The sequence below is a fragment of the Abramis brama genome (genome assembly GCF_963993115.1).
Source record: "Abramis brama genome assembly, chromosome: 2".
NCBI classification, from domain to species: Eukaryota; Metazoa; Chordata; class Actinopteri; order Cypriniformes; family Leuciscidae; genus Abramis; species Abramis brama.
Genome location: NC_139964.1, coordinates 37,882,486 through 37,906,577, shown reverse-complemented (window position 1 = coordinate 37,906,577; position 24,092 = coordinate 37,882,486). Strand labels below are relative to the sequence as shown.

Genomic DNA, 24,092 nt, shown 5'->3' with positions numbered 1-24,092 from the left:
TCACGGCACCATTTGCAATTAATATGTTTTTGTTTTGACTGCATTTATGGAAAGATCCCTCACCGTCCTCATGATCATTGATGCCCCACGAGGTGAGATCTTGCATGGTGCCCCAGACCGAGGGAGATTGACCGTGCATTTATGGAAAATATTTATTTTTATAAAAATGTATGATCAATAAATCATGACAACATATGCTTACTCTTACTTTAAGTTATACAAGATTCAATTAGATTTTTTTAAGTAAGTTTAGTATAATTTAAATTGAAATGAGGCAGGTGGATTTTTTTACAGTGTATATCAAACAGCTTGTTAGAATGAAATGGCATTGCTGAAAATAGGAGGAAGCTTTTGCCCGTTAACTAATTTTTAATGTTACACTATTTTAATGGGACATTAAACATTCTATAATAAACTTTGCAACTGCATGTCAACTAATTCTCAGAGTAGACTGTAGTGGACTGTTTGGTTAGGGTTATATGGTTGGGGGAGCATCAAAATAAAGTGTTAGCAGATATTAAGTATAGTCTATTAATACTCTAATGATAGTTGACATGCAGCTGCAAAGTTACTTGTAGTTAGAATGTATAAAGTGGACCATCGAAATAAAGTTACCAAATATTACACAGTAATACTGATGAGAGTTAGTTGACATGCAGGGGCAAAGATACTTGTAGTTAGAATGTATAAAGTGGACAATTGAAATAAAGAGTTAACAAATATTAAGCCAACCCGATCTCATGAAATGTGTCTCCATTAGCACGCATTGTGTTTATCGTGCAATTTATTTGCAAAAATGAGTTTTTATGTGCATATGATATGCACTGTAGGCTAAACCCCTTGGGTAGGATTAGTGGTGTGGGTACGTGTGTATTACACGCCATAAGTGCGTATCATGTGCACGCATAAACTGTGAGTCATATGCACGTAAAAACAAATTTTTTCGTATAAATTGCACAATAAATACAATGCGTGGACACATTTCATGACATCAGGCTGATTAAGCAGACAGTCTAATACTCTAATGATAGTCAGTTGACATGCAGCTGCAAAGTTACTTGTAGTTAGTAGAATGTCTAAAGTGGACCATCGAAATAAAGTGTTACCAAATTTAAAATTGTAGGGCTCATCTATTTCTGGTAATGCGGTAAGCGGAGGCAAATGTGCAGATTCCCGGACATAAGGACTTCATGGATGTAAACACAGCTGCCAGGTGACACTTGTTTCTGGTTTTCCATTCCAGAACAGTGCAACTTATAAATTAGGCAGGAAAAAGTGTAAACAAATGAAATGAAAAATAAGAACATTGTATACAAAAGAACATTTTATACAGGAGCTAATCCCCAAGTCTACAAGACGACAAGTAGATTTTAGGTTACGTTTTGGTAAAACAGAGACTATGGAATTTAGCTGCAAGAAACAAATAAAGAAAACAAAAGTCTAAAGAAATGATTTGCTTTATGTTTTCAGAAGTTTATTGTTTGATTTATACATTAAAAACCTTGGATATTCTCTCACAAATATCTATCTATCTATCTATCTATCTATCTATATATATATATATATATATATATATATATGTGTGTAAAACAAACAAAACAAAAAAGGTTGGTTGAGCACTATTGAGGTATGATAGCCACAAAACAGTAATGAATTAATAATAAATATGATTTTGTTGTTGTTTTTCTCAAAAGCAATTACTCACAGTTAAAGCAGTTACAAAATAATGTTCAAGGGCATTACAAAAAACAAACAGGTTTAGAAAGAGGCCTGCACACCAGTATGCAATCCTTTTTGATTTTCAAAACTGATAAATGATAAACAGAAAACACTGTCCTCTTACAAAATCTATACCCTCCCTATTTATTTTGAGGTGTTTGCACTGGACTTCAATAAAATAAATGTTCTGGTGAGGAATAAACAGGACTGGCTTGATTGTTCATCACTCTCAAGCTGAAAGAGGCTCATAGGTGTGGAAGTGAATGCCTTTAGAACAGGTTATCTTCATCACGGCTCCATTTAGGCTTTCGTCTGTTATGATTCGCAGCATTCCTTCAGCAATAAGAGATGGTCTGTAGATATACACACAGACACAACATCATTTTACTATTTTGTCCTGCAGCATTAAGTGAAATTAACACATTTCAGCAAAGAAAGTGGAATTTTATAATGCAAACACTGGTATAGCAAGGCGATTAATTTTATTGTGTTGTAAAATCAGTTGGCCTATTGGCCTCAAACTTATTTTTTCTATGTTCTTGTCAACATACTGTAACCTCAAATAACACATCCTTCATTATGTCTACAGAGAGTTTGAGACAGTCAGATACCACATAACAGACATTTCAGAGGGAAAAAAATAATAAAACATCCTCAGATACACCACCAGCACCAGAATAATAGTGCGAGTGAGGCAAAATGCAGAGGCATGAAATAAAGTATCATCTATGTAATACTGTAGATGATTAGTTGGGGTGGAGGTGTTTGATTTGGTTAAAATTTAAGCACGTCAAAAATAGTGCAAGCAAAACATGCGGTCTAATCCACATTTAATCCATGGGTGGTGCAAAACGGAATGTCTACATTTCCCAGTTAAGGCAGGGTTAAAGATTTGAAAGCATTCAATCCACTATTTATATTGGAACTGTAAAGGTCTGGACTAGAAACATATTTGTGCCATTTTCTAGAGAACACTGTTGCTGTCTGCCCAAACAACTGTTTATTCAAGGGACTGAATACAACAAACAAAGCAAAACTACTAAAACAATCCCATACAGAAGAAACAGGTAGTTCAACTGAGCTAAGCTTACTTAAGAACGCCATACTTGTCGATCCTTTGTTTGAATTCATCTTTGTACTTGACAAACTTGCCCATTGTTTCCTCATGCTCCACAGTGCGAAGTAGTGGGGTGTCCACAAAGGCTGGGCACAGTGTGTTGATCCTCACTCCATAATTGCCCTGTTCAGATGCGTCCTGCCGACAACAAAACGTGTCCAAACACGGTCAGCCTAAATTACACACACAGCGCAAAGAATGCGTCAACACACACGAGTATGCGATCCTATCTGTGAGCAAACACAACTACTCTCTCTTGGGGGAAAAGCTGGGCTGTTTAAACCGCACTGGGTCAGCCGGTTTGGTAGTCAGCTGGAATGTACCATATTTTAAGGAAATGATTTACATATGGTTACGGTAAACTTTACTTAGAATAAACTGATGAGACAGGATTGATGTACTCACAGCTATGGCTCGTGAAAATCCAATCACACCATACTTTGTTGCTGTGTACACTGGCTGGTGAGGAGAATGGAGAAATGCTGGGAAGAAACAAAACAAACATTAATTCCCCCCCCAAAAAAGATATATATTTTTTTAAAGGTTTTCCATATGACCATGTCTTTTAAGCTCCAGAAATGCACCATAAAGGTAGCATATGTGACTTGAGCATTATACTCCAAGTATTCTAAAACCATATGGTATTTGTGTGAGCAACAGGCCAAAATTTAAGTCACTTCAGAAGAAATGAGATGAGTGAGATGTTAACTGCGGTTGAATCATTATGTCAGTGAATTTAACTCGAGAACTAGATCAGGATTTGTTAATTTGGTTGGATTGGCCCTAGTTCAACTCGTTGACTCAACAGTTCCCAAGTTACAACAATTGTTAGGGAATAACGACAAAAATTTTAATATATTCCCTATACATTTGAGGAGAAGTCATATGGACTGTTTTCATAGTGCTTTTTTGGCTGTATTTTTTTATTTGCAAGTTTTTTGGAACAGATCACTATGAACTGTCATTGTATGTAAAAGAGTTGTGTGAAAATTCTTCAGAATATCTTCTTTTTTTTTTTTTCACAGACACATGGGTTTGAAACATGAAGGTGAGTACATGGCTAAAATAAGCATTATTTCTATTTCTTTAATGTTCATGACAACCTTATCGGTAACCCTTCCTTTTACAGTCCCCTAATTACTAGGTATTTACCTGGTAAATATATGGTAAGTTATAGTTGGTTATTGGTAATTACCACAGGTAACAAGTATGCAAATGCAGAGAAACTACAAACTAATTACTAAGTATTTACCTGGTAAGCATATGGTAAATTATAGTATTTTAGTGTGTAATTACTTTAGGTGATTAGTATGCAATTACAGAGAAACTACCAGGGAAAAAAACACCACTGTTAAATATCAACTCAACAAAGTACTGTGTACTTGTTACCTGTTTAGGTTGGTAATAACTCAGATTTAATTGTGTACTTCCTCAGAATGTAGGCAGCCAATTTTTAGAAACACCTCCAGTATTACCCATCAATTCAAGTTAGGTGTGTAGTTATCCTAGGGTTATGTTGGTAACAGTCCATGTTTATTTATTACTACCTTGAAATTAAGATGGTAGTTTCCAATAAATTACTTTGTCTTACATAGTTGTTGTTCATTGCTACACCCATTTATAGAGGGTTTATCAAATAATTTACCTTACACTTACCTGGTAACTACCCCGCAGGAACAGTTTTCCCTAATGTCATGGCACATCTTAAATACTGGGTATGTTCTTGCAGATGTTTTTACAATTTACTCAGTAAGTAAAGTGCAACTGTACTGTAAAATGAAGCCTTGTTTATTTCCATGGTATTACTGGAATTGTACCATATAACCTGATCATTCCCTTTTCCATATAGTCACACTTTTTTACCTCGTATGTCCTGCAACGTTACCAAGGAAAACATGACAATTTACTCAGTAAGTAAAGTGCAACTGTACTGTAAAATGAAGCCTTGTTTATTTCCATGGAATTACTGGGATCTTGCCCTATAATCTGATCATTCCCTTTTCCATAGTCACATTTTTTTTACCTCGTATGTCCTGCAACGTTACCAAGGAAAACATGACAATTTACTCGGTAAGTAAAGTGCAACTGTACTGTAAAAGGAAGCCTTTTTATTTCCATGGAATTACTGGGATCTTACCCTATAATCTAATAGCTACGTAACTGTAGCTATTACAGATTATAGGGTAAAATCCCAGTAATTCCATGGAAATAAAAAGGCTTCCTTTTACAGTACAGTTGCACTTTACTTACTGAGAATGTTCAACGTGATCTCATGAGAATACGTGTGTATTTTTACGTAAAGTGTAATTCTACCGTACATTTACTTACGTTTTATACACACAGAAACGTATAATACTGACGTATTTACAGCACTAAAATGTAAAATGTTTACGAATTAACAGCACAAAAACGATTAGCCTACATGCAGTTAAACAAGAATACACTTTAAAACCTTAAAAATACCTTATTTAATCGTTTAACCATTTTAATATTTAGTTTATTTACAGTGAGACACAAAATGCGTTTTCTCCAATAGAACAATAATAGGCTACACCAACATAAATTCACAAAATACATCAATTTTATTATACTTGATATAATCCAAATCTTTAGAATCCATACGTTTGCAAGAAAGAGATCCAAATTCAGCCCTTTATCCAGTGAGTGATCATCTCCATTTCACAGGCTATCACACAGCAGCGCAGTCCGTGTCAAATCCCGCACTCGTGATGAATTCAAATTCAAAAATTGCGCCCTCAAGAAGCGTTACGACATGTTTTACGGCAGTGATATCAAACGCTCATTGGCTCTCACCTGTTCGTCCATGTTCGTCACAGATTGCAACATGCCGTATTTCAGTTGGTAAACTACATTTGAAATGGAGAAGCGCGCGCGCATTCACACAGAGGGAAGCCGGATTAACATTTTCATGGATTAATAACTTAAATTCTGCTCTGTACCTCGTTCAAAACTATTATATACTGAGAGAGAGGACTGTGACTGCAACACATCGTCATGTGAACGACTTTTGGTACCGGTTTTGACATTTTCGCAATAAATAAATTATTGTGATTACACTTATGTTGTTTTTCTTCATAATTGTAGCCTATGTAGTTTTCTATCTTTGAAAATTACGTATTAATACTACTTATTAATGAGACCAGGCGGGAATGTTTTAGTTAAGTTGCAGAACACACATGATCAAAGTTTGTGATTTCAAAAATGTTTAAGCAGCAAAGGATGTGGTAAGAGTCTGGTAATACAATAGAAATAAACAAGGCTTACTTTTACAGTACAGTTGCACTTTACTTACTAAGTAAATTGTCATGTTTTCCTTGGTAACGTTGCAGGACATACAAGGTAAAAAAAATGTGACTATGGAAAAGGGAATGATCAGATTATAGGGTAAGATCCCAGTAATTCCATGGAAATAAACAAGGCTTCATTTTACAGTACAGTTGCACTTTACTTACAGAGTAAATTGTCATGTTTTCCTTGGTAACGTTGCAGGACATACAAGGTAAAAAAGTGTGACTATATGGAAAAGGGAATGATCAGGTTATATGGTACAATTCCGGTAATACCATGGAAATAAACACGGCTTCATTTTACAGTACAGTTGCACTTTACTTACAGAGTAAATTGTAAAAACATCTGCAAAAACATACCCAGTATTTAAGATGTGCCATGACATTAGGGAAAACTGTTCCTGCGGGGTAGTTACCAGGTAAGTGTAAGGTAAATTATTTGATAAACCCTCTATAAATGGGTGTAACAATGAACAACAACTATGTAAGACAAGGTAATTTATTGGAAACTACCATCTTAATTTCAAGGTAGTAATAAATAAACATGGACTGTTACCAACATAACCCTAGGATAACTAGTACACACCTAACTTGAATTGATGGGTAATACTGGAGGTGTTTCTAAAAATTGGCTGCCTACATTCTGAGGAAGTACACAATTAAATCTGAGTTATTACCAACCTAAACAGGTAACAAGTACACAGTACTTTGTTGAGTTGATATTTAACAGTGGTGTTTTTTTCCCTGGTAGTTTCTCTGTAATTGCATACTAATCACCTTAAGTAATTACACACTAAAATACTATAATTTACCATATGCTTACCAGGTAAATACTTAGTAATTAGTTTGTAGTTTCTCTGCATTTAAATTCTTGTTACCTGTGGTAATTACCAATAACCAACTATAACTTACCATATATTTACCAGGTAAATTCCTAGTAATTAGGGGACTGTAAAAGGAAGGGTTACCACATTATCATCCCATGTGACTGAATTAAAGCTTTTGTAACCGACCAGAGTCTGTTATATGAAGGCGCAATGTTTTCATCTTATTGAGGCTGTAGTAAAACAAAGCCTGTGAATGACTTCCAATTCCTTCGTCATGGAAAATGTCTGGATCTTCCAAGGCTGAGGATTTCTCCTTTAATTCAAGTATGAAAATCCTAATGGCTGTTGAGTCTGTTTAAACTAAAGTGGCTCTTTAGAAACATAAAGAGCTGAATTTCCTAAACTACTGCTTTAAACTTTATAGGGCAGTTTGGTTGTTTATTGACCTATATGAAAATACAAATTTCTGTGGAAAAGTCACCTGGATTTTTCCCAATACAATGAATATAAATATATATATGAATATTAATAACGATTATATTGCAATAAACATCAACATAAAGTCAAATAGAACAATGTTTCCTTAGAGCGTTGAGGTTTTGTTATAATAAACAACATTTACAAGCCGCATCAAACTGAGGCAGCCAAGGGACGCCAAGGGCAAATAGCTGAGACAGTATTTACAATTAAACAATTCTTGTGTGTTCTGGATGAACAAATCTAAACACAACCGTAATGCACATCCAGAGAATAATCCACTTTGAAGGCTCTGTTCCCCATTCTGGCTGTTTTAACATCTCAGAGACAGTCGTCAAGATTTCTTATCGGTAAACATGTTAAGTAAGGGGGAAGATCCTAATAAAAAGTAAACCAAACAATGAAGTCTTACTACAATGACATGTTTCCATTCAGCGTGGTAAGTTACTTATTTCAGCTCTCGCCCCCTATATGCTCTAAAACCAGATGCATATGATTATCTATTTCCCAAAAGAGTAATGTAGTTTGAATTATAGAGATCTCTATATTAAATACTAAAATTACTTTTGCTCCATGCTGTTCTGTGGGATGGTTTGAGGACAAATCATAATCATATAATTCATATTATATTTATAATGTTCTTTTTATAGCCTTATCCAGCCTGATCTCACGGCAATTCGTACGAATTCTACGAGGTGGCTAATTCGAACAAATTCATACGACCTCACTCGTACGAATTAGTAAGATTTTTGCTAAATCGTACATATTTTACGAATTGCCCAATTTGTATGAATTCATACGAATGACCTACCCCTGACCCAGCCCCTAAACCTACCCATCACGTGGGTTTAGACAAATCGTACGAATTCGTACTAATTAGCCACCTTTTTATCACTCGTACGAATTTGTACGAATTGGTCGTGAGATAGCGTTGCCTTATCAGTTCTGTTTAATTTATTGCATTTGCTACTTGTGGATGTGAAACTGGATCTGATGCAACTCAGGGAAACCTAGTTTTCCCTCACAGTTTATGAGATTTGCTCACAGCAATAATGAAAACATGTACAGGTACAGTATAAGACAAACTATTTATTTACAATAATAAATTATTTTTTTTAATTTGTTCAATTGTTTCCTAGTTTCTGATGAATAATTATTTGATGTACTGTCAACATTAATACTGATTCATTGGTGTTTAAGGAGGGTGAAGCAGGCCTATATTTTAACTTAGTCTTAACGTTACTTTCTTACACAAAGTTATACAATTTAATGTGTGGTTAAACAGCAACAATATCAAGCTTCCAGCTTTGGAAGTGAGGGCAATGAGAGAAAGTGAGATCCCTCAACAAAATTCAAAAGAGTATAAATCTCCAGTTACAAGAAAATAGTCACAAAGTGAGAGTTGTTCCATTTAACAACTCACCAAAAAAAAGGATGATCACCTGTGTTACATTAGTTAGAAACTTGAGATGCAGTGATAGAAATAAACCATCCTTTATCCCAGTTCTCAGGGAAATGAAAAGGCTGTTTCAAATCCAAAGGTCTAAAAACTTGTGGAGCATGTTGGGGGTTATAACAAGTTCACTGTCAGCCATGCAACATTCATCATCCACCATGTACACACACGTATATATACAAAATAATATTCATATCTTCAAAACAGTGCCCAGAATCAGTCTGTCTATGTCTAAACAACTCAATGTCATCACAACACAGGTATCTGATGGAAGACGGATAGCCTTCCCTTTGTTGTCATAATAGTTATGCTGTTGATTTACAGCAGTTTTTTCCATCTTCTGGGGTGCTTAAATACAAATCTGGTGTGTGTTTTTTAGTATGAACTTGGATTTGCTTGTGTGAATAGTCACAAAGGCAAAGATAGAGCACATGGGTTATACAACTTCAAAGGAAGGAGTGTCCCAGTAATGTACTGTAAATAATTAGTGTGAGACAGATCTTGAAATGTCTCACACTTTGCAGTTTCCCAGAGACTATTGAAATGGTTGTTACCAAAAAGTTTTTGTTTACTTTATGCTGGCTCTTCTTTGATGGAGTCTTGGACTTAAAATACCCCTATCATGGTCTCCTACAATAGGTTAACATGCATCCAAGGTAAAAAAAAAAAAAAAAAAAAACACTTGAATTTTCTCATAATATACATTGCTGCATCACCTCTTTTTTCACAGTGTCTGAAATGGTTCAATAAAGGATTCAGTCTCTCCTATTTTCACCCCTCTTTTCCGAGAGCCTACTCTGCTCTGATTGGTCAATTGGCCCACTCTGTTGTGAAAGGTCTACCTCTTACAACGTGTCAAAAAACGAAACGGCCATGACCATATCTGAATTTCAGTTCCGAGGGCTTCTTCAGCACTTTTATACACAATGATACAAACAGTAATGATGGTGTCGGTTTTACCGTATCAACGACTGGACTTGCTGGCGACTTGTTTCAGGCAGTTCAGAATCGATTCTTTCTTTTGGGAGACAATAACTCCATGTATCATGCATTTTAATCTTTGAAACTTTGTAGACCTTTTACATTCACAAACAGCTTTATTACACACTACATGAAAGGTAATATCCGAAAAAGCATAATAGTGAAACTTTAATGCTGCCACCTACTGTGGTGGTTGTATTAAGTTTGTTTATCAAATTCTGCTGCATCATACAAAAACATTGTGTTTATTTTATTTTATTGGTCTGTCTATTAACAATAAGCTGATTCTTGGATTCAGTCTCAACTAACTTACATACATTGTTAATTGTTAACACGTTTGTGCTGTACATGGCTAGCTGCATTTCATTTCATTATGTTGTCAGCCTTTTCATTTCATGTGAGTGTATATAATTCCAATCACATTTCATCCAAGTGCATTTTTAAGCAGATACTTTTGTAGGTTAAAATGTCTCATTGTGGCATACTGCTATTATTTTTTGCTTCATGCTCTTTTGTCGTTTTGTTCATATTACTTGCGTTCATTTAAAACTACATTCTTAGAAAAAAAGGTGTGCCCAAATGACCTGTTATTCTAAAGGTTTTGACTCTTTTACATCTTAATCATCAAGCAAGTCATTTATCTGTAATCTTCAGTAACTGCACAGCATCTATTATGTAATTTATTATTTAGGTATAATTGTGCTTGTGTAATTTTTCAAAAGTCGGTACAGATCCTTGCCAACAGACAGAACAAAACACATATATTTACTTTAGTGTGAGCAAACATTTGACTCATTCTATAGTTTGCTAATGATCATAAAAATACTGTTATGTAACCTTCTTAAGCACAATGCTCTGTACAGGCTATATTATGAACTTTTAGGCTTACTTTTTCAAAACAGGCACATATGTTAGACACACAATAAAGTTATCAGTGGCTTACCTGCCATAGATGAGACGTTGATGATAACCCCTCCTTCCTTTCCATACTCTTTACTCATGTGTTCTAGTGCTAAATATGTCCCCTTTATGACGGATGTCTGAGGAAGAAAACAGTTGTATAAATCTACTAGCACAAAGTGAACAGATGTTTTCTTAGGAGAGTGAGATTATGTTGACATTGGCCTGCTATTATGAACTAACATAAATACACATTATTTGACTGCATCATGTCCATTATGAAATCACTCTGCAGGGCATGAATAATATTAAAGATCTGTAGATTATTTCATTTCATGGTACTATTGTGAAATCTTTTGGACTAGAAGCAGGTGGTGTAGTACTGTTTTGTGAATTTGTAACTCCTTTCCTGAAGTGTGGTTGAATGTTGTGCCCTTAAGGCACAAAACGTTATCCACACTATCTGTGTAAATCATGTGTTCAAGGAAATGAGGTTAAGTGGAAATGCAACAGTTTGGCATGATCTATCCAAGTGTTTTTTTTTTTTTTTTTTTTTTTTTTGTAAAAGTGATTTTTAACCCTTAAATGCATACCTCGGGTCTTTGACCCGGGACGTCATTCACTACCCTCTTCCTCATTCATTTTTTTAAAGTTAGACATCAATCTTTTTAGTATTCCTCAATCAATTAATTATAAACAATATAACAAGAAAAAATTATAAAAGAATGCCTGTTTTCCAATTCATTTTTTGTAAAAATTGTATAGGGTCGCTAAAGACACAAGGTGTGTAACAGTGTATTTTTATTTTATTTTTTTTGTACAGAAAATAGAATAATTAATTAAAATTAATTAAAATAATTAAATCTTTGATAACTGAATAAGTGCAATTCACCTTTATTCTACAAAGTGGCAATGTTTGATACACAATGATGAAGTGACGTTTCAATCATAGTTACCGCAGGCAGAAAACAAAAGAATAGGAAGTATCATCAGCAAAACTTGAAATGGCTCAGCGATTTACTACAAGTACTAAACGCAATCAAATATTAGAGTCACTGTCACTTGATTGTGGATCTGGTGAAGAAGCTGTCAGCAATCAAAATGATTTTTGAAGATGTTGAAAATGATCGTTTTAAGAATATGTTTGAGATTGCGAAAATGAGCCAGATGCTGAATGTACTGGGAAAGGAGTTCTGATGAGGACAGTGATGATGATCTAAAACATCTGCTCAAACTGAACCCTTCCAAGCTCCAAAAGGTAACAAAATGTGCTTTATTTAATTCTTCTGTAATTGTTATAGCAGGAGAGTTTTATGTTATCGCGACAGGTAGAGATTCATCTGTGTTAGATATAGATCCGGGTCTCTAAAGACCCGAATATGTAATAATGATTGGCAAAACATTAATGCATTTAAGGGTTAACTCACCAAATTTACTTCAATGGTCTTTTCCCAATTCTTCTCATTGTTGATTCCAGCATTATTGATGACAATATCCAATCGACCAAACCTCTCTACTGTGTTTTGAAAGGCATCTAAAGGAAGAAAAACAGTTTTCATGTTTTGATCAATAACAATAGTTCCACTTTTGACAGCAGTACAAAGTGTCCGTATCAAAACAAAATGAGCAATCCAGGTAGGCAGCTCACTAGGTTTTGAAATACAGCCAGTGTCAGCCTGCATGTGCCCTCACCTGACTTGCAGCTGCAGCATTCCACAAAGAAACATTTGATTAAACTCTATAGTAAGTATGTCGTTAGAAACAAGTCTAACAGGAATGAACAATCTCCTCACCACCGACCCATAAACCCTTGTCTTGGAGAAATATTAACAAAAGACAAAGCATTGATTGTGTTAAAACTTCAGAAAACCTATAACATTCTTCAATGTTGACCTGGGGCCTTATGAAGGTCTACTATGACCTAATTAACATTCCAAACAATGAGACTCTGTTCAGGAATAAGATGCGCTTCACATACAGGTGCGCAAATGAGAAGTGGATCATTGTTTCGTTTAAGAAAACGATTCCAACCTCAGAGAAGATGATAAATGCCCTATAAGTAAAAGCCTAAGTAAAAAAGTATGATTTTACCTTTAAGTTTCCCCGAGTCCGTCACGTCACATTGGATAAAAATACAGTTATCCTCTCCAAACTGACCATCTAGATCACTTTTACATTCCTCTCCCACAGACTGGTTCAGGTCTACCAATGCAACCTGAATTGTCAAAAAGTAAATAAATTAATAACGTAACGCTAAAACAAGTAAACTAACTAAAGCCACCAAATGATGGATGATCAAACGGGGAAAAATCGCCACAAAACAGGCAACCAAAATAGTTTAGATTTGTACAAGTTTTCCCAGTAGTTAATTGGATAAATCCGCATTAACATGTCCATTTAAAAAAATATAGAAATTTGAGAAAGCTAAACCTTCGCCCCATTCCCCAGGAGATCTTCCACCACGGCTCTTCCGATGCCTTGCGCGCCGCCGGTGACCAGAGCCACTTTCCCGTGGAGAATCATGCTGCTCACCGCCGGACGCACCGCGCACTGCTTTATGTAGGCGTACAGTCAGATGGGGGCGTGTAGATGCAGTATTACTACAGTAAACATAGACGGCCAGGTGTCGTTTTACAAACTATCATTTACCCCCAAAAGATGATTAGCCTACTAACATTTTTGTGAGCGCCGCGCTCTATAGCTCTTTAATGCCCTCGGCAGCAGTCGAATCCAGTACAAGTACACACACGTAAAGTGAGACAATGAACGCACCTAAATGAACGAGAGACCAGTGATGCTTTTATAAACATCTTTATTTTTCAGTCTTTCTCAGAGGGCGCCTCAGTAAACCTAAAAAAAGGAACTTTACACTTTACATTACAGTGTTCATGTTAAAAGTTTAAATACTGACAAACTGTTTTGTGTGGCATTTTTTTATAACTGTTGACTTAGCTAGGCTATATGTGGACACTGTAAAGTGGAGTGTGACCAGAAGCCTATTTGCATGTACATGGAAGAACATATGCGTCTCACCTGTAACCAACTCTCTTTTGATAGCAGCGAGAACATTTGGACTGACAGGTCAGATTCACATTTAAAAAATGCAGTACAACAGACTTAAGTTCATGCATAACATTTAACATATTAATATGTACAAAACAAATTACTGCTCTGGCATTATACTGTAAATGTCTATGAACTTCCTTTATCCATTCCATGATGAATGTGTGTGAAATGATGATGTCAGATGGTGTTCAAAACAACATCACAGCTCTATTTTCTCTTAGAAATGTGTGAGACTAGATATGCTTTGATCATTTGTATGGCACAGTTTTCCAGCAGATTACTTTTATTTTCAAAGAAAAGGAAATAGGCTACATTTCTCCCAGACAAGGTTTCCAAAATCATCATCATCGTCATCATCATCATCATCATCATCATCATCATGACAAAAAAAAACAAAACAAAAAAACAGTTTAATAAAGTCTGGTCCCAGTATTTTAACTGTTTTGAACAGTATTCAAAGAAAATATAAGTGAACAGATAATTCTGAGTTTCAGTGCTAAAAAATAAATATTGATAATATTGTTAAACATTGTTTCAAATACATTTTCAGTACCCTATGGATCATTAAAATATCCTTAGAAGCAAAATTGAATATGGATCTCTCTTTTAGTTGAATTTAATAGCTCCTTTTTCAAAATCAATTGCCATATAATCACCATTCATGCAGTTAGATTAGTTTAAATCCACTCAATTTTTTTTGAGTATTCTCAGAAAACACATTGGCTGAGACTCCAGCCCACTTCTTTTCTCCATTCACGAATTTGCAACACATGTCTGACAGAATTCACTCCCAGCCGCATTATTTTGGAGTGGCATCATTAGCTTGAAGTGATTTGCAATGGTTTTCGAACAACACTGCTTTTGTTTGAGAGAAACTTCAGTTGGACTTGTAGAATGGTTTCAATTAGTCTATGGTTACTGACATTACGCTACCCGTTAAAGTTTTGGAAATGTGTTTTCTTGAAGCAGTTAATGTTAAGGTGTTCATAGCTGTAAACAGAATAGTCTTCTCTGCTGGTTCAGGGTCATTCTTGAGATTTAGCTCAGAATGTTTTTGGCCTGGATGCTGGTTTCTAGAGCTGGTCAACAATCAGGTCAGGACAAAATGATCAAGGGTAAAATACGCTGACCAAATGCTAACAAAAGCAATTCCACACTTATAAAATCATCAAGATTATATATTGTGTTTGGAAATTTGTATAATATACAGTTCTGCTCTTGCACTCTGATATATACTTGCCATTTTTTAATAGCTGTGTATCAAATATACAACACAGAACATTGGCAGTGAAGCTGTAAGACAACAGAGTTGACAAAACCAGTGCAAGACACACATATCTGTCTCTAAAGGGGCTGTAATCGGTGTCGGACTGTGCTCCTGTGTTAAAGGACAGGTGTGTCAGAGGCCTTACGGATGCCTATCCATTGCATAGTGAGCGAGCGCAGTGTCCTTGAATGAGTGCACAACACAAACAAACTATTGAAAGTAACCACCGGTCCTTGACATCACAGTTTTTCATAGTCATTTTCAAAATTCAGCATAGATCATGGCAGGAACAGGACTAATAGCATCAGAGTTCATTGATGCAGCTTTACTGTGTGTTACTTACAGTACTTCCCAATCTGCATCACGCCATGTTCCATCTATCGCTTGTGCACATCTTCGTGGCGTAGGATTTTGTACAGAACCCAATAGAAAATATTGAAAAACAAGAAAGCCAGTGGGAATCCGGCACGGGACACAGTGTCGATCTTCTTGGCTCGGTCGATGAAGAGTTTTCTCATCTCCTCATGACTCTTGCTGGCAGCAAGGGCTGGGTCAGAGGGAGTTGGGGCCGCATTGTTAGCGGCTTTGGGCACAGCCCCGTCTTTCCCTGCGTTGGGAAAGCTCAACCGGCTCTCCCGTACATCCTCCTCCTTAGCAATAGGAAAGGATACAAAAAGAGAAGCAATCATTACTCTAGTAGTCCTACATTCGCAAAACCTGTTGCTTCCCTCATAGGGAATTTTGATAATAATGTGAACAGTAAATTAGTGTTGGCACTCTGTTTTAGTTTTAAGAGATGTTCGTAACACTTTAAATGACTTCTGGGAAGTTTCTGGCAAAATAATGCCCTGCTAGCATGCACATTTTAGTTTTTTTTTGTTTTTTTTTACAAAAATCATTAGCTTTCTGTCCTGTTGTCAGCAATGATTTTCAGACAAATAAAGAAGACTTTGGTAGAAAGAGGAAAAGTCTAACCCATAAAACACAAACATTATTTTGTACTTATTTTTTCCCCACTAATAAAACATAAGGAAAGATGGGTATGTTGCATTTGCTGGAAGATAACAATTTAGTAAGCATACAACTGAATTTTGAATTTTGGGCAACGAGACATGTGATGCATCTTGAGTGTGACATCAGGTGGAAATATAATTGTATTATTTCAAAGTCATTATTTCAGTGATACTGGACATTTATCTTAATTTGTCTATTTAGTTGATGCTACTTGCATTCATTGGTATTCTGCCCCAGTGGTTTAATAAAGTGATAAAGTATATACTATTGTTATTTTTTTATATACATATTTCTGAAATAAGTCTCTTGTTCTCACCACAACTACATTAATTTAATCAAAAATAGTAATATTGTGAAATATTAGTACATTTTAAAATAACTATTTTTTAAAATTATTATTTTAATATATTTAAAATTTTGTTAAAATTCAAATGTGATGGCAACGCTAAATTTCCAGTCTTCACTGTCACATGATCAGACATAATTCTAATATGCTGATTTGGTGCTCAGCATTTTTTATTGAGATGCTTAATATTTTTTTTTTTTTTTTGTGGAATTTTTTTCAGGATTCTTTGATGAATATAAAGTTCAAAAGAACAGCATTCATTTGAAATAGAAATCATTATTTACTGCCACTTTTAGTCAGTTTAATGTGTCCTTGCTCAATAAAAATCTTATTGACCCTGAATTTTTTAATGATTCTGTATATTATCTTAAAATAAACACATTGGGGGAATCTACAGATGTTAGATTCAAATGTTTTTTTTTTCTTAAGAATATAATTTATTATGTCATAACTATCTCTAAATAGACTGGTTTATTTAAAAACAGTTGTAAACAAATATACCATTGTATACAGTTAATTCATGTTCGTTCAAAATAGATTTAGCCTATGTTAAAATTATACGACTAAATGTGTATACTGTATGTAGAAATGAACATTAACTTACATAAATGCTCTAAAAATAATATCCAAAGTTAGTTCATGATACCAAATGTATTATCCAATTTAACAAATTGAACCTCAAGTAAGGTTCCAAAAATGGAAAAAAGATGCAATCAAATGAATCCATTATCATTATAAAAGACTCAAGTGGCTATTTAGTTAACATTATGATCACTAGTACTAAATGGTAAAATTATGTGACATGCTGTTTCATGAGGGCTGGACACTGAATGAACATGAGGAAGAAGGGGATGAAGAGGAGTGACTGTATCATGATCTCATCAGTCAACCGAAGGGACAGAGATGAAGTGCTGTGCGCTCTCTCTTTACCCAGTCATTGGATTCGTCGAGTTGGCCCATTGATCCGTAAACAGGCTCGGCACTGCGTAGGCCATTGATACGATGCAATGACTCGGTAAGCTCCTCATCAAATGTTTGATCGAAAGTCTTTCAGCACAGCAGGGGGATTGAAAGAGAGAAAGAAACACAAAGCATGCAAACTAATAAAACATAATGGCTTACCACATGCAGGATATCATGCATGGTCCATAATTGAAAAATAAATAAAAAATATTAACCAGTAAGTGTCAATCAAAATAACTATTTCAGGCATGTACTGTAAAATAATGAAATTGCATGAAAAATGTGTATTTAAAAAAAAAAAAAAATCAAGTGGTTTCATCTGTAAATTGCAGCATCCAATATTGTGGCTGTGCCTGGACTGCTTGCACATGCATTTTATAATGTCATTTAAACTTAATGCACTTTGTACCTCTTTTTTTCTCTTTATGAAAATTGCCAGAATATTCCACTGGCTAAGCATATCATGAGTCAATAATCTTCCAGCTCCATAGTGCCAGGGGAAATAACACCCCTGCCCACATGCAATATTAATACACTCCAATAAGACAACATATATACAGACAAAAAAATGGCAATGTGACCTTTGTACTGTTCAGCAGGATTTAGCCTTTGTTTGAAATATGTTTGGTTATAAAGTTGCTGTGTAGCCTATGCCATAAAAATGCACTGAATACTTCTGTCCTCTAGGGGGCAGTGTTGTATATGTGTAGGATTAACAATGTGGGTGTTTCTGTGAGACCAGTGTAAACAAATGTGATTCCAGATGCTTATTTTAACTAAGAGATGCAAATAACTACCTTTTTTTTTTACTATATGCTATATAATAAATAGCATTATCAATGATAGACTGTTGTTAATGTGACCTTACATGTTGCTCAAACTTAACATCATAGTTCAGTGTAGCATCAGATCAACTCAACATGCCTTCCAGAACATGCACATTCAATCAGTTAAACTGTGTTTGACTGTGTATTTAGTATTTATCTGAGCAAAGTCTAAAAGGCACACAAATTCTGTCAGTCTCCCAATCATCTGCTTCAGTTGCTGTCAAGTTCAAGTGCAGTGACAGTTTCTCCTCATACAGGGCAAATTCACTTTAGTGCTTTGAATGGTACTCTATTTGATTCTGTTTTTTAGACATATTTTATGCAACAGTTAATCTTCTTATAAGGTGAATTGTCATAAATGACCTTTATTACCATTAATCTAACTTGACAAAGGGTGTGTTTGCCACTTATATTTCCGAGAATTATTATTATTATTTTTTTATCTTTAAACCCCAAGTTCAAGAAGGTTATACAAGAGCATATACCAGGTCCATTAATTTGATTGAACTAGCAGTCCAAGAGTGCTGCTTCTTGTGGAAATATTTTTCTTTGGCAGAGCAAAAATAAATATAAAAGCTGTTTCTGTAATATCAGTTATATTTTAATTCATTTATTTATAAAGCGATTAGTTTTGGTCCTCAAATCTGATTGGCTAGAGTGACTAGAGTGCCGAAATAACTGATCAACAGAACGGGAACTTTTTACTGTTTGGATAATTTTATATTTGTTGGGGTATTTCAGACAGTATGTGCATTGGTGGGTATTTGTCAGTGACTCTTTCTACAGGTTACATTGTTACGCCAGTAGGTGGCGACAAATAATAAATGAATCCAGATAATTTCATTCAATGATTGAGCTATTTAATCATATATTCAACCGCCACATTCAAAACCACTCACAAGTGACTGTCTATATGAGTGAGTCATTGAATCATTCATCCAATCGATTTGTTCTAAAACACAGAATCATTTAAGAACAAAACGACAACGACAGCATCACTGTTGCAACGATTCTTCTGTGGATTTGACTGGAACTATTTTCATTGACGGAGCAAGATCAAACAAAGTAAATCAAAATAGTGTCTAAAATGTTGCTCAATACTAACTTCCTTTTTTATACAAGTGATATCAGACTCGCAGTCGTCATCAGCACTCATAAATACTTGCTTCACAATTTCTTATGATTTTTTTATGGATAATGAATAAAAATAATTTACATTTGAGTTCTGACTTGTATGTGTCCACATCAACATGAAAGGTGAGAACTCTGTATTGTCACATACCTTCAAAACACAGGGAAGCAATTTACATCTTATCATAAATGTGGGTTCACATTAATCAGATGTGTTTTGCATTATTTTGTGACAGATTGCCTGTTACAGTTCAGCTCAGTCCATACCTTTCCAGACTTCTTCCTTCTCCGTCGGAATCGTAAGAGTTCCTTGTGTTGCCGTGAAACAAAGTTGACCGCAGCATACTCCAACAGGGCAGAAAAGACAAATAGCAAACACACAGCCATCCAGATGTCAATAGCTTTCACATAGGACACCTGCATGGCAGAAACACACAAAAACAGTTGTTCTCAGAGACCTTAATTAGCCTTTGGCTTTTTCATTACAGCCTGCATTACAGCCAAGTCGTTTTATTATTGAACAAAACAGGGACCTTGACAATTGTCCTCATCACCGCTATGAATCAGAGATAATTTTATCTCTGCCGGGTGAAAAAGCCTATTTGCTGGAATGTTTAATTGTGTTACATAACTCAATGTAGCATTTATGAATTTTTAATATGCAATACACACTGCACGCCTGCTTTCACACATGGACGCATTTACACATTCTACTGTGGACTGCATTAATAAATGATAACTGAGAATGAATGGCAGGAAAAGAGATGCTTTGAAGATGCTGCAAGGCTCGCTCTTTGGTGCTTTATGCACTCTGACCTTAGGTAAGGACGTCCTGGATCCAGAGCTCTGAGTTGTCATCGTGAGCACTGTGGTGATTCCCAGGGCGACACGGGCAGGAGCGGCATCCATGTTGATCCAGAAGGAGACCCAGGAGAGGATGACGATGAGCAGGCTGGGAATGTACATCTGGATCAGGTAGTAGCCCATCTGTCTTTCCAAGTGAAAACGTACCTCGATGCATGTGAACTTGCCTAGCAGGAAATAAAGTTGACTCTCAGAAAAAAAGGTACAAAAGCTGTCACTGTGGCGGTACCTTTACAAAAGGTACACCTTTGTACCTAAAGAGTGCATATAAGTCCCTCAAAGGTACATATTGGTACCAAACGTGTACATATTGGTACCAAATGTGTACATATTAGTACCTAAATGGTACATATTAGAACCCTTTTGAAGGGTACTGTCCCAGTGACAGCTTTTGTACCTTTTTTTCTGAGAATGGCATAATATGAAAAAATATAAATAAGGGTTTTGCTACTAAGCTACATTCTCAAGACCACATTTACACAACTAATAGGTCCTATTGCCTTGAAATGCTATTGGATGGAATATTTTGTGATTAGGCCTGTTCACCTGGCCATGAACTCACACAACCTGCAAACTTGCCTTGAAGCACATCATCTTGTTTTACTGGACTGAATAAATCAACATTCAAGTAAGTAAAGATCATGCATATATTTAGGTACTCTTGAATGCTTTAATCATATTAGATTTTGAGCTTGTAATGTCAATGTTGTAATTTTACAACACTGGGTGAAAGGGGTAACAAAATGTACCTGTGCACCTTTCACATTACATGAATTTTACTTCTCGCCTGCTCCATGTGAAATAAATACTAATACATACATAATGTGTTTGACCATTCACACATTTTAAAATGTCTTCTTTGTTACAATTTTGAGTTTTAATCCAAATTAAATTATTAAATGATAAGTTCAAGTTGAATTAGGGAGTACTTTTTTTTTTTTTTTTTGAATTTGAAAGTATTTGTGTAGCAATATTTGAAACTATCTGTGTCTTATCATTTATAAAATATACCTTAATTGGTCTGGTTCTTTTCTGGGCTTTGCTTGTTTGACCAAATATCTCCTTGTGCATGAGGGACAAATGTTCTGGAATGTGGGAGCTATAAATGCTATTAGCATGATAAGTAGAGGGCACAATAAGCTAGCCAGGCGGTACTGTGAGAATTCTTTCAATGTGTTGATTGGGATATGGAAAATAACCAGTGTTGTTTTTGTTTTTTGTTTTTCATTTCAGAACCACCAGCCAGGAAAGACATTATCTACAAAGTGCATGATGTGAACTGGAAAAGGAAAATAAACAACCCAGTGACCATCCATCTGATGATTATGCGGATAACAAAATCAAGTCATTCAAAAACACAGACTGTAGCTGACACTGGAAAGTCAGCTGTGGGTTATGACATTTTGGTGATTTTGGTGGTTAATGTTTATTTTTTGACTTTATAGTTTAAATGTGTATCTCTGTGTATTATGATAATGTCATAATTTTGGTTTGTCATTTGTACTTTATTATTATTCAGTTTATTTAAGTTGAGTGTCATGTGACCCGTGCTGATTTATTTCACCTGGACGTGTTAGCGTCAACTGAATGAGATGTGAATTCAGATACGCATGTTAGTGCTCCTGACTTAATCTACTGCTGGTTACCAGGCGAATACAGTAAAACTGTTAATATTTTGTATATTATGTTTGGTTTTGTGTCCGTAGTGGTGTTGTGTGTAAATTATGGTTTGTTTTTCTTTTGTGTCTAGTTTTCACGGTGTCTCTTCAATAAACAAAAAATGGACATCAGTACTTCGGAAGCGTGGACTGTTTAATAACCAGCGAGTAGTTACACAGACCATGCCCCTTGACAGGTATCACTGGCTGAAAAAGGATTTTATCAGTCCCAACATTGATTTTTCAGGTCAGGATATCACTAATGATGCCGTCTCCCTTCATACACCACTGGAGTATTTACGAAAGTTTGTGTCAGAAGATGAACAAAATAGGGGCAGACACTGTGGTAAAGACTACATCAAAGAGTACATCTGACTACATCAGACAGTGAGGGAAATGACTGAAATTCTGCTACCCAAACGGCACAACGTTGCAATATTGCAAAATTTCCCTAAAAACTTACAAAAATGTAAAAAAAATATAAATCCATGTATTTCTGCATTTGAGGCCTCCCACAACAACATGTAAAAGGTAGATTTAAAAAATAAAATAATAATTCTAGGGTAGCGCATGGCACAACCTAACGCGGGGTTAAATGTAACATAGTTAGTCAGGGTCAAGCAGGTTGTGTTTTCGCTCTTTTTCTCTCGCGGCCAAGACGGTCTCCCGCGGATTTGTGGAAAGTTTTGATAAGATTTCGTGAAGATTCTGGACAAAGAGTGTTTTGACACCATGCAAGTACATTTTTTCATCATACGTTTTTTTCGGTTTCTGAGTTGGGTGTGTACGTCACCAAATCTAACTTTATATTACCTTAATCACTGTCTTGTTGGCTAAAACATAGCACCATTTTGAAACATAGCAGCAACTCCTAGCAACTATATTAGCTAGGCTTAAACTATTTTTTACACAGCGGGGTTAGTTGTAGCACAGTGTTATCACTAAGCCGCCAAGTGTACAACCATAATAAAATGAAAACAGGGAGCCACACAACTTTTCAGGTTTGAGTATTTATTTATATATTTATTTTGCCACATTTACCTTTGTTGGACTTTCACAAACAAGTATGATTTTTTTCATATTTGTAAACTATGCATTGATCACTTGTTTATTTATTAAAAAGCCTTTTTTTTCATGCAATAAACCCTTTAAAATGTGATTTTGAGCTTGTTTTTATTATTATTACTGTTATTATTAATAATAATTTTGCAGCTGCCACACCCAAATATAATTCAATAGCAATTACAATATTTTATGATTTTATTTCTTTATTTATTGCAAAACTGTGCAGCCCTTTCATATATCTCTATCCATGATATTGATCCATAATAGAAGGATGATTGGATGAGGGATGGATGAATGGATATCTATCTATACAGATGTACAAACAATATCAAACTATACAGATAAAATAGTACTAAATTATGTGTGTTACACACAAGTGTTACAACTAACCCCTCTGTCTGTTACAATTAACACAACACAATTAACGCATATGGGGTAAGTTGTAACATTTGCACTTCTGTCACTTTCAGTGCAACTGTACGAAAATGGTAGGTCCTAGAAAAAAAACTTGTAGCAGAGATGTGTATGTTGCTTGTGTAAAAAAAACATTAATTTAACTTAATTATTTTTTTAAATAATTGAGCCAAAGCCCAAATGTGTTAGGTTGTGCCCCGCGCTCCCCTATATTTGGGTCTTACATATTTAGTCTGAAATTTATTTATTTTTTGGAAATGAGGAATGTAAGTTGTCCAACACATTGCAAAACCATGATGCCACAAACTGAAAGTGTACTATTAATTTACATTTAAAAGCAGATATTTGTTTCATATGTGGTTGTGGAACAATTGTAGACAGCCATTACAGACGGTTCTATTTATGCACATAATCCGCATGAAAGGTAGAGAGCACCTACTTAAAACGCCTGAGAGCTTTCAGCTGCAGTCTGGTTTTTTTTTTTTTTTTTTTTTTTTTTTGTTCTCTGCAACTGAGCCTTTTCCTCTCTCAAAACAAATTTCTGCAAGGCTCGTCTTTACTGAAAAGCAGGGAGACGGCTTTCACTTTTTCTGTCTCTTTTGTTCCAAACTCCCGCAGAGATTTTTGCTTGGTAATATTCCAGACTGTCCTACTCTCTAACCAGAGTGCAGGGGGGTTGGGGGGTGTATCAA

At 35.4% G+C, this 24,092-nt stretch overlaps 2 protein-coding genes across 3 annotated transcripts in view; both read right to left on the bottom strand.

The window, feature by feature from the left end:
* Positions 1-1,686: 1,686 nt before the first annotated feature.
* On the bottom strand, positions 1,687-13,323 carry hpgd (15-hydroxyprostaglandin dehydrogenase). The gene is made up of 7 exons (XM_084095743.1): positions 13,216-13,323; positions 12,877-13,000; positions 12,213-12,319; positions 10,829-10,925; positions 3,242-3,318; positions 2,811-2,974; positions 1,687-2,072 (listed from the first exon to the last, which is right to left on the bottom strand). The coding sequence occupies exons 1-7, from the start codon at positions 13,306-13,308 to the stop codon at positions 1,949-1,951; spliced, it is 786 nt and encodes a 261-aa protein (XP_083951869.1). The 5' UTR covers positions 13,309-13,323; the 3' UTR covers positions 1,687-1,948.
* Positions 13,324-13,580: 257 nt separating this feature from the next.
* Positions 13,581-24,092, bottom strand: part of glra3 (glycine receptor, alpha 3) — a 59,814-nt gene continuing 49,302 nt past the window's right edge. Inside the window, exons 7-10 of one of the 2 annotated variants that reach the window (XM_084095524.1) lie at positions 20,216-20,430; positions 19,667-19,816; positions 17,409-17,525; positions 13,581-15,768 (exon numbers count right to left, since the gene is read on the bottom strand). In XM_084095524.1, coding sequence (XP_083951650.1) covers positions 15,496-15,768; positions 17,409-17,525; positions 19,667-19,816; positions 20,216-20,430 — 755 coding nt within the window. In that variant the 3' untranslated portion in view covers positions 13,581-15,495. The remainder of the gene's footprint in view (positions 15,769-17,408; positions 17,526-19,666; positions 19,817-20,215; positions 20,431-24,092) is intronic. The other variant, XM_084095525.1, reaches the window with a different exon arrangement.